The sequence below is a fragment of the Arachis stenosperma genome, chromosome 3 (assembly GCF_014773155.1).
Source record: "Arachis stenosperma cultivar V10309 chromosome 3, arast.V10309.gnm1.PFL2, whole genome shotgun sequence".
Classification (NCBI taxonomy): Eukaryota; Viridiplantae; Streptophyta; class Magnoliopsida; order Fabales; family Fabaceae; genus Arachis; species Arachis stenosperma.
In genome coordinates, this window is record NC_080379.1 from 2,683,413 (window position 1) to 2,695,190 (window position 11,778).

General features: G+C 36.7%; 2 protein-coding genes across 2 annotated transcripts; both read right to left on the reverse strand.

Moving 5' to 3' along the window:
* Positions 1-2,207: 2,207 nt before the first annotated feature.
* Positions 2,208-4,918, reverse strand: LOC130967805 (ATP-dependent zinc metalloprotease FTSH 8, mitochondrial-like). Its single transcript, XM_057892815.1, has 5 exons — positions 4,485-4,918; positions 4,185-4,407; positions 3,932-4,003; positions 3,570-3,700; positions 2,208-2,758 (listed from the first exon to the last, which is right to left on the reverse strand). The coding sequence occupies exons 1-5, from the start codon at positions 4,533-4,535 to the stop codon at positions 2,381-2,383; spliced, it is 855 nt and encodes a 284-aa protein (XP_057748798.1). The 5' UTR covers positions 4,536-4,918; the 3' UTR covers positions 2,208-2,380.
* A 1,037-nt stretch (positions 4,919-5,955) lies between these two features.
* LOC130969535 (ATP-dependent zinc metalloprotease FTSH 3, mitochondrial-like) lies at positions 5,956-8,804 on the reverse strand. The gene is made up of 4 exons (XM_057895298.1): positions 8,784-8,804; positions 7,792-7,984; positions 7,412-7,539; positions 5,956-6,632 (listed from the first exon to the last, which is right to left on the reverse strand). Exons 1-4 carry the CDS (start codon positions 8,802-8,804, stop codon positions 6,249-6,251), a joined length of 726 nt encoding a protein of 241 aa, XP_057751281.1. The 3' UTR covers positions 5,956-6,248.
* Between the last annotated feature and the right edge of the window lie 2,974 nt (positions 8,805-11,778).

Here is an 11,778-nt window from a genome sequence, read left to right on the forward strand (position 1 = left end):
TAGGGGTGAAAGCACCTAGAGGGAGCTTTTCAAAGCTGGCTTATGCTTACCAAATTTTTTTCATTTTTCGCACATATTTCCCCTCTATTATATTGCCATTAAAATTTTCATATATTTCTAACTTCTCTTCCTAACCTTCATAAAATCTAACACAATCTTCATATATTTTTTATTTTTCAACCTAATCTTCACAAATTTCTACACAAATACATCTCTATCACATATTAGGTATGAACTTCTATCTATTTATATTATTTTTTTTGCGTTAATTTTGTATTTTTTCAGTAGATTTATTATCTTTGTTTATTTTTTTCTGTTCTTTGAAACGGGAAGAGGTTGATGAAAACCAATCATAAAATTTTTTTGCATGAGCATTAGTCCAAATTATAATAACAACATGTATATACATATGTAAATATAGATATATAATCATAAGAGTAGTTTATTTGAGATATGTGTTCCATTTTTTATGATCTGTAAAGGTGAGCCAATATACATAGGTGGATAATGGACGTACCCAGTACTAACATTGGATTACATACAAATTTTATGATACTTATATAAAATTTTAAAGTTAAAAAATAGAAGAATTTATTTATTATATTTATGTTTATTATGAATTTTTTATTTTAACATTATTTTATTTTAAAATATTATATAAAATTTTAAAAAATTTAAAAAAAATTATTTTTTTGTTATAAACATGTTTATTATAATTTTTTTAACTTTTAAAAGCTGTTTTACCAAACACAATTATGGTGCTTGTACTTATTAAAAGCCATTTTTTAATTTGATTTTACCAAACGTAAGTGCTGCAGCTTTTAAAAAGCTGTCTTTTAAAAGACAGCTTTCATAAACTACTTTTAAAAAGAAAAAGCTTTACCAAACTAAGCCGAATTATGTTGATAGAAAAAATCAAATGAGATGAATAACTAAAAGTTGGCCTGGGTAATCAGGTCAATAATTCACCCTACCTGTTGATATTTTTTGTTAGGATGGTTAGCCAATCACATGATCCGAAAGTAATGATCCAAAGTTTTTTTTTCTTGTTTGGATGAAAATAATGATGATCCAAACAATTAGTCTAATTCAGTATATTTAACTATAGATTTACTGTATTTATACTAATTTAGTTGAAAAGATTTTGCAAAATAAGGTGCGGCCTCTTATTTCTTCATTTTTGTTATAGAGATACAGCATTTCGGCCATTTCCTTGAGGCAACAGTACTGTATCATATGAATTTTGGTTAAAATTAGAGGCCCACTTAATGGCCCAATGTTTTCATTTAAAAAGGAAAACTTTGGGCTTCTTAAAAAACCATACCAGCCATCCTCCTAACCAATGGATCAGGTAACTAATTTGAATTAGTTGAGTGATTAGTTCATTATTTGTTCATCATTTTTATTATACATCTAAATCTTTTGTTAACCAAGTCTAATTAAGTTGGTCGAACATAACAAAAAACAATTATGACTAGCATTATTCAAAGTTTTATTGTTTAACTTAGTTGAATTTAATTCATAAAAAGATTTGGATGTGAGTATAATTATATTTAGGATTTAGCTAACATGTACTCTAAAAATATATGATAAGCTTCTCATTAGCAATAATTTTAAATATTTGCGGGCTTAACATACATGATAGAAAAATTTAGGTGCAATAAATTTTATGTAAAATTAATAACTGAGAGTCATAAGATGATAATTTAGTTAAATTTATTAATACATTTAACGATTTTTATCAATCAATTTTAAAAGAAAAAGGATCTTAATGTTAAAAGTGTGAAAATAAAGGAGTTTAATCATTATTAATTTTATAATCAATACTATGTTTGAATTTAATTATTTTAATTTAAGAACAATTAGATTCTTATATTTTCATTTTCTCATAATTTTTGAATTTAGAAATACTCATTTTATTAAATTTTTTATTTTTCTTGAAAAGAAGGTAAGAGGTCTAAACATGCGCATCTTTTATTCAATAACTTAGCTTATTGCTGGCCAATGCATGCTATTGCCAGAGTGTTGGCGACAAAAACTTTGGTTGATGGTTAGAATGAAACACGCCAAGAATTAATCATAACGCTGCTATATTAAAATATTGCCATTAGAAATATACAGTTTTACAGTTTTTTTCTACTAATAAGTTTTTCCTTTAATTTCAAATCTTTAATATGATATTTTTTATGAAAATTTGGATCCAAGTATCAACAATAAATTTTTAATTAACATGTAGTTAATAATATTATTCTTGCTTTGTCTTATTTCCCAAAACGAGAATATTCTTAATTAGATTTTTTTTCTCTCTCTTATGGTGTATATATATGTCTACAAAACGAGCACCCTTATTACCACTGCCGCCACTAACACCAAGTCCACCTTACAATCTCCTTGTCACCATATACAAGAGGGATCCCACAAGCAAAGCAATCATTGTTGGAGCATACCTCATAAATTCGTGATCCCAATCCACTTCAAAAGAATATGTAACAGGAACATAATCATGGGGGTCAAGGCCTAGTGCTTCTTGCGCTGCTTCTAAATTCTTCTCAAAAGATTTCACACTTCCAATATTGAAATAAAATTTATATTGCCCACCAGTTCCATTTGCGGGGAGGGTTCCTTCGACATCTTCACCGTCTGTTTGGTTACGAGGAGTATTCCTCACGTATATTTTGGCAACTGACTTATTTGACACAACAATATGGTCTACTAAACCTGGCTCCAAAAGCTCATTTTTAAACTCCTGAAAGTTAATCTGCACATAATCCAATTGTTCTTGATGTCAGAACGAGATCATATGACGAAACAAAAGAAACCAACAAAATCAGACACAAAACCATCTTATAGCCAGGAGGAACAGTGGTGTATTCTCATCTTAGAAATCATGCAAAGTCATCCTTATTATAACAGGCAGTTCACAGCTCAAGCAAGATGTAAGACTTGCAACAACCAAATTCTTGAAATTAACAGTATTTAAAATTATTAATGGAGCATCAGTACAAGCATGCTGTCACTGACAGCAGCATAGAGCTCATCTAGCAGATACACCATTTTTACAATATGAATAACTTTAGCCATAGAAAAATTCACCTAGTAAAATAAGTAAAGGTAAATCAATTAAATGAGCTTCATATAAGAGTCCCTGAAAATAAAACTTCCAATGGTACACGCATGCAAACGAGGATAAGGACTAAGGAGAAGACAAGGAATTATTGAGGGCTCCTAATGATACATTGGATGCAGGTCTCAGAAAAGATACTGATGTAGCATCAAAAGAATTCAGCATACAAAGTAGTGTGATGCATGATATAACATAGCACCAGTTTTCAAGAGCTCTGCTATTTCCATGTATCCCAATACATTGAAAGATGAAGACAATAGCGGCAAAATGTGTCAGTTATCTGGGCAATACATAGTGAACTTTTTATGCATTTGAAATCACTGCTTTCATCAAATGAAAAGCAGGTATTTGTATATCTCAAGTTCTCAACTCAACCCAATTTCACTGATCCAACAAATTCAAACCACGCAACAGGCACGGGTAATACACTTAAAGCTATGCTTACCTGTTGCTTTTCACGATGAAAAAACACTTTAACAAATAGCGTCATCACCAAACAAGAGATGATAAATTCCATTAGAGGCATCTCAATCGTGTAAACATTTCCATGATCATCTGTGTTTGTCTCTGACTCTTCTGAAATTAGAAAGAGCAAATGTACACATTACAGAAGTTATAGTACGTAAAGGATACGCCAAACCCAAGAAGAATAAACGAAAACTAAAAGAGTATCTACAACTCTACAAGTCCACAAGAACTACACAAAAGTTAAGCAACTGTTAACCTATTATTAGTTGATATTAGTGCACCAATCACACAATTTACGATGATCAACTTCACACAAAATGTCCTCTCTTTTTTTCTTACCTTTAGACTCATGCTTTTTATCCTCCCCCTTTGGAATTTCCTCCTTCTCCTTGGGATAGAACTTCTCAAAATCTACCAAGAAAACAACAACAAACATCAATCAGAAAATTGCAAAACTGAATCCATACAATCCCTAAAGCAAAAGCAATCAGCTCAGTTCAGCAGATAAAAGCAACAACAGAATCAGTTCCATTTCCACCACCAATACAGACGCACACAGTACACCAATGGCACAGCAAAAGCCCTAACTTACTCTTCTTAGGTCCTTCGCTGAAAAACAACCGATAATGAATGTTACGGTTCGCCGCAACACACTTAAAATCAGGCAAACTGGAAAGGATTCCGTTTCCACGAGCTCTACAATGAGCAACATATCCCCTGAAAAACCCTAATCCCAATTCCGTTCCTTCTGAATGCACATTCGTTCGCGTAGCTCCGAGAAGGGTACCCAATTTCGCATCACCGCGAAAATAATCCTGCAATCCAATATTCTGAGGAGCAAACAGAACTCGGATCGAAAGAGGGAAAAGAAAACAGGGAGAAGGTTTCTTACTTTGGCGCGTGAAGAGCGCGAGAGTGAGCGCCCAATCCTTGAAAAATTCATGGTTGGAAGAAGACGCAAACAGAGATTCTATATACTTATGTCGCAGGTTGAAGTTGATTGAAGTATAAATATATAATAATTCTATCCTAAATTTTTATTAGAAAAATAAAAATAAAATATAATCATCACAATAAGAATGAAGAATCAAGCGTGAAGGTTGAATTGGATAGATCTGAAGAATGGAATAGCGAAAGAATGAGTGTGTTATTATTGGTGGCGAAGATAACATGAACGACGCGGTAAGGCAGTTTTGTAATAGAGATGCAGCATTTCGGCCACTGAACACGTGTCACATCTGACGGGGATATTCGATTTTAAAATTAAAGAAAAATTAATGAGAAAAAACTAACTTGCGCTCTTTATCTCATGAAATCCTTGTCCTAACAGAGTCCTCTGTAACTTGATCACAATTGAAGTTGTAGTTTGAAAAGAGTAGCGGTTAAGTAATACTAGCATTCTCATGGTGGAGAATCGATCAGAATGTGTGAGGGGTTGTCTTTTACAGGAAGGAGATTCACTCCTCGGTGCCAAAACGACGACACATACTTGAGTAAGTTCGTAAATTGTTCTAGGTTTTCTTCTGAAGTTAAAAAAAATTAAATTTTTTATTATGTTAGCCTCTGGGTAACACTGAAATACTTGTAATGGTTGAATGACGAATGGGTTAGATAAGGTTTTAACATCTGATGAATGTTGTTTAAAATTTAAATTAAGGAGTTGTGCCAAACTCAAGGAGAACCACGTCCATACCACAGTTGCATTTGCCATCAACTTTGCTTTCGCCCTTCATCCATGAACTTGCAGACTGTTTTTACCAACGACTGTGTATAATTCAATTTATGCCTAGACATTTTCTGATATTTTCCCCTCTCGCTTTATCTTCACAAGATTGGGAACAATGTCAAGGTCTATCTAGATTCTTCAATTTGGGAGAAAATTAATGGGAGGGATCCTCTCCAGTGAAAAAAAACTGGATGATGTGCAGTGTTTAATTTAACCATTCACCATTCATTGATTTTTTATTTTAAAATTGAATATCCACGTCAAATGTGACAGATGTTCCGTAACATTGATAGGAAAGCTAAATCACTAATGTCATCCATTCCTAATGGACATTTAGTTAGTATGTTCCCTAACATTGACAGAAAAGCTAAATCACTAATGTCATCCATCCCTAATGGACATTTAGTTAGTTTTGCCGAACGAAATGGATCATTAAGAGTTTCCTACTTTCCTTTCTTTCGTGGTCAGATTTGTAATTAATTAAAACTTTCAGGGTCAATTTTGGTAGTTTATTCTTATTATTTATTAGAGTATCGATCTTATCCTTCCCTTTTGTTCATGAATTTATCGGTTTTCATCAAATTCCTCTAATTTTTTCTGTAGCACTACACATACATCTTTTTAACAATGTACCAGTAAAAACGTTCACGTTAATTTATAGTTCCACAATAAAAGTATCCTTTATCTTAGAAAAGAGTACATAGGAAATACATCCAGAGAAATACTTCCCTTGCATAGGCACCAATTACTTGTGTTACTTGAGTTCTTAGGATTTCGCCCTTATGATTAACACTAGTAACACTGCTACTTAACTTATAATGCCATACGAGTTAAACGGCTCCACATTGCTGTCTTGTGGAAGTTAAATTTTATTATCTGGACTAATGGATTGCTAAGTCAGTCCACCCCAACACCAAGTCCACCTTACAATCACGTTATCATATACAGGAATAACAGGAAGGATCCCGAAAACAAAGCAATCGCTGTTAGACCATCCCTCATCAACTCCTGTTGCCACCAATCCACTTCAAAAGAATATGTAACAGGAACATAATCATCGGGTTCAAGGCCTAGTTCTTCTTGTGCTGCTTTTAAATTCTCCTCAAAAGATTTCACACTTCCAATATTGAAATAAAATTTATATTGCCCACCAGTTCCCTTCGCGGGGAGGGTTCCTTTGACAACTTCACTGTCTGTTTGGTTTCGTGGAGTATTCCTCACGTATATTTTGGCAACTGACTTATTTATTGACACAACAATATGGTCTACTAAACCTGGCTCCAAAAGCTCATATTTAAACTCCTGAAAGTTAATCTGCACATAATCAAATTATTCTTGATGTCAGCACGAAATCATATAACAAAACAAAAGAAACTAACAAAATCAGACACAAAAAAACATCTTATAGCCAAGAGGAACAGTGGTGTATTCTCATCTTAAAAATCATGCAAAGTCATCCTTATTATAGCAAGCACTTACAGCTCAAACAAAATTCAAAACTAGCAACAAACATTAAAATTATTAATGGAGCTTCAATACACGCAAGCTGTTGGTGACAGCAGCATAGAGCTCATGTAGCAGATACACCAATTTTCCAATATGAATAACTTTAGCCATAGAAGAATTCACCAAGTAAAATCAGTAAAGGTATATCAATTAAATGAGCTTCATATAAGAGTCCCTGAAAATAAAACTTCCAAGGGTACACGCATGCAAATGAGGATAAGGACTAAGGAGAAGACAAGTTATCAGGGAGGGCTCCTAATGATATAAAAAATGCAGGTCTCAGAAAAGATACTGATGTAGCATCAAAAGAATTCAGCAAACAACGTAGTGTGATGCATGATATAAAATAGCACCAGTTTTTATGAGCTCTGCTATTTCCATGTATCCCAATACATTGAAAGATGAAGACAATTGAGGCAAAATGTATCACTTATCGGGGCAATACATGGTGAACTTTTCATGCATTTGAAATCACTGATTTCATCAAATGAAAAGCAGGTATTTGTATATCTCAAGTTCTCAACTCAACCCAATTTCACTGATCCAACAAATTCAAACCAAGCAACAGGCACTGGTAATATGCTTACCTGTTGTCCTTCACGACGATAACATAATGCAACCGTGATTAGCACCATCTCCAAAGTAGAGATAAAAAGTAGCTTAAAGGGACAAAAGTAAACATTTCCATGATCATCTGTATTTGTCTCTGGCTCTTCTGAAATTAGAAGGAGCAAATGTACACATTATAAAAGTTATAGCACGATACGCCAAACCCAAGAAGAATAAAGAAAAATTAAAAGAGCATCTACAAGTCTATAACAACTACACAAAAGTTAAGCAACTGTTTAACCTATAATTAGTTGATATTAGTGCACCAATCACACAATTTGCGATGATCAACTTCACACAATAAAAGCAATACAGACGCAGGCAGTACACAGATGGCACAGCAAAAGCCCTAACTTACTATTCTTCTTAGGTCCTTCGCTGAACAACAACCGGTAATGAATCTTAGGGTTCGCCGGAACACACTTAAAATTAGGCAAACTGGAAAGGATTCCGTTTCCACGAGCTCTAGCATGAGCAACGTATCCCCTGAAAAACCCCAATCCCAATTCTGTTCCTTGTGAATGCACATTCGTTCGCCTAGCTCCGAGATGCTGAAGTTGGGAGAGGAATGTTTAATTGGAGGAAATTATGGGTGGGTCAGTAGAACCAATGTATATTGTTTATTTAAGTATTTAAAGTTAGTTTTGTTCATTAAATACTTATTACGATTAAATGATAGATTAAGAAAGAAAAGTGTTTAGTTATTAGAATAAAAAAAAGAGAAAGTTTAGGGAATAATATTTTTATTAAAATTTTATTAGTATTTAATTAATAAAATAAAAGTGAATAATTTTATATTATTAAAAATAATAATAATGACTATAAATTATAAAATTTATTGTTCCTAACACTCTTAAAAAATAGTGTAATGTATATTTTTTAAAAAAATTAGGTATAATTTTTTCTATTTATCAGAAGAAATTTTATATATAAAGAGAGAAAAAACAAAACTTAGTTTTGATATGGGATTAATTTAAGGCTAAAATTTTCGATATGAAACTCTTTTTAGAATTATTTTTAGGGCAATTTACTAAATTAAACAAATTGGTTGAAATGTTTACCCAAATACATAAAATGGATTCCTCCTACGTGAATGTGCAAATTCAATTATATGTAATCCGTGGGAGGTTAGGACGGTTTAGGGATTACACGTAAACCGTGGGAGGTTCCCACGGTTTATGAAGAAAGCAAGCTATAAAACCGTGGTAGGTTACCACGGTTTATGAGGAAAAAGAGATGAATGTAAACCTCTATGACCTACCACGGTTTATGTGTAAGGAGAGTTGTGCATAATACCCTGAAAGTTGCCACGGTTTACAGTCACTGAAAATCTATATATATGTGAGTGACTGAAGCTCCATGAGAGATCATTTTCACAATGTCAGGTGAGGGAGAGAGTTTTCTAGCCTTAGTGCATTGCTGTGGCAAAATTAAAAAAAGCAAAAGCGTGGGTGTGAAGTTCACTGATAGAGAACCACTGAGTGTTTTCATCAGTTCGTCAAGCTCCTTATCAGATTTGAAGAACAGCATCTTGCAGAAGCTTGGCGTGTTTGGTAGCAAGTGGGTGAAGAAACTATACTACAAGATCCCCATCGCAGTTGTCTCGACCGGTGTTAAGTATGATACCTTTGTGGTTAAGGCTGATGAAGATCTTAGGGTTTTGTTCCATTGCGTAAGGAGTTTTCCGGAGATCAGAATCCATGAGTTGTTCGCGAAGTTGGAGGTCGGTGTTGAAAGTTCTGGGGCATCCGCTCCAGTTCCTGGCTCCACTGCCGCCGGAGGTGCATCTAGTTCCATGCCTACCGTCAGACCGTCTCATCAACCGATAGCATCCCCTTCATTCGCAGTGCATTTAGGCCGAGGAGAGGTTGTTGGTTCTGTAACTTTGGAGAATGCAGCAGTCGATGAGCCTCCTCACGATGTCGGCACTGGGGGTGGCCTGTTAACTTATATGGAAGGCTTTGGTGGACCCGATCGAGTAGAGAACGCAATGTGTGACGATGACTCTGAGCAGGAGCCTGTTGATATCGCAGGGGACAGTGACGATGACACAGGTGCAAATCCACATACGCAGCATATGCCTTCAAGTTCTGCCTCTCAACAGTACCCTCCACACTTCTCGACACTAAACTTGGATGCTCTGGCTCAACAGGAGGACGGAGGTAACATAGTCGGGGGCTCTTCTACAGAATTTCAGATCGGGCAATCATTCCAAAACAAGGAAGAAGCTGTGCTGAGTGTGAAGGACTATAGCATCCGGCGAGGTGTTGAGTACAGAGTCATTGAATCAGATCATCTGAAGTATCATGGAAAATGCAAGGAATTCGAGAAGGGTTGTAGTTGGTTGATTCGAGTAGCCCTGCGTGCACGCAAGGGCACTTGGGAGGTTAGGAGGTACAACGGGCCACACACATGCTTGGCAACGTCTATATCGAGTGATCACCGCCAGCTGGATTACCACGTTATCTGTGTGAGGATTCTTCCGTTGGTTAGGGCAGACGCTGCGGTTACGGTAAAGGTTTTGCAAGAAGCTACAGAAGCTGATTACGGGTTCCGGCCTAGCTACAGGAAGGTCTGGATGGCCAAGCAGAAGGCAGTGGCACAAATATATGGCGATTGGGAAGAGTCGTACGCGGACCTGCCACGTTGGATGTTAGGGGTCCAGTCAACAATGCCTGGAACAATCACGGTGTTGAAGACCTCTCCCGTTCGGCTTCGTGGTGAGATTGACGAGTCGACGGTGTACTTTCACCGACTTTTCTGGACATTTCCACCGTGCATTGAGGCATTCCGTCATTGCAAGCCCCTTGTCAGTATTGATGGTACCCACCTGTATGGTAAGTATGGAGGAACGCTGCTGTTGGCAATAGCGCAGGATGGGAATTCGAACATCCTGCCGATTGCATTTGCCCTTGTGGAGGGTGAGAATGCAGAGTCGTGGTCATTCTTCTTGTCCAACCTACGAGAGCATGTAACTCCTCAAGAGGGTATCCTTGTTATCTCCGACAGGCATAATGGAATCAAGGCAGCGCTTGAGGCACCGGAGAACGGCTGGCTCCCTCCCCGTGCTTTCCGAGCGTACTGTATTCGTCATGTGGCGGCCAATTTTGCCCTTACGTTCAAAGGTAAGGACTCAAGGAGGATGCTTGTGAATGCTGCCTACGCAAAGACTGAAGCAGAGTTCTATTACTGGTTCGACATCATGCGCACTGAGAATCCAGCAATGTGTGACTGGGCCAACCGGATGGAGTACGACAAATGGACCCAACATGAGGATAGCGGTCGACGGTTCGGGCACATGACAACCAACATTAGTGAATGCGTGAACTCGGTGTTAAAGGGAACTCGCAACCTCCCGGTCACATCTTTGGCTAAGTCAACTTACGGGAGGCTTGCTCAGCTGTTTGTGGTCCGCGGACAGGCAGCAGAGGCACAAATTGGTGCTGGGCATGAGTTTTGTCAGGCCTTGGTCAAGGCTATTGATCGGAATATAAGAGACTCTAGGTGCTTCACGGTGACGTTGTATGACAGGCATCAATCCGAGTACACGGTCGCTGAGACAACACCAACCGGGAGCTTCTCACTGGGAAGCTATAAGGTTTCCCTTAAAGATAACACATGCGACTGTGGCCACTTTCAAGCGCTACACTATCCTTGTTGCCATGCCATTGCGTGTTGCGCATACTCCCGCCTTAATTGGGCGTCATATGTTCACGAGGTATATCGTATGAGTGAGGTTTTCAACGTTTACAAGCAGGGTTTTTATCCACCTATCCCTGAAGGACTATGGCCTCCATATGGAGGGCCTACTATCATACCTGACCCTGACTTGAGGCGTGCAAATGAGGGTCGTCCGAGGGCAACCAGGATCCGTGGTAGTATGGATCAGTCTCAGGAGAACCAACCTAAGCGCTGTGGGTTATGCCGTCAGCCTGGCCATACGCGCAGGAACTGTGACCAGCGAAGACAGCCTGGAGGAGTGTAAGCCTAGAGATCATGCCGTTTATGATGCGTTCTATGTGGTTTTAGTTTTTTTAAGCCATGTATGGTTGGTTAAGTCTTTGACTGCCAACATGTTATTTTAGTGCGCTAATTTCGTATTAGTAAATTGCGTTTAATTTATATGTTTGAACTGATTTACTATTCTATCGTTAAAAATGCGCATGATAATTCTGAATGAAATAACATAACATTATACAAGTACAAATAAACTGACAAAGTTCATACTAGACATGAAAATAAACATAACATTATACAAAACCATAAAGATAAGAAGTCTCACTAAGATGCTAAGTAAATAAACTGACAAAGTTCATACTAGACATGAGCATATGACATAACTAAT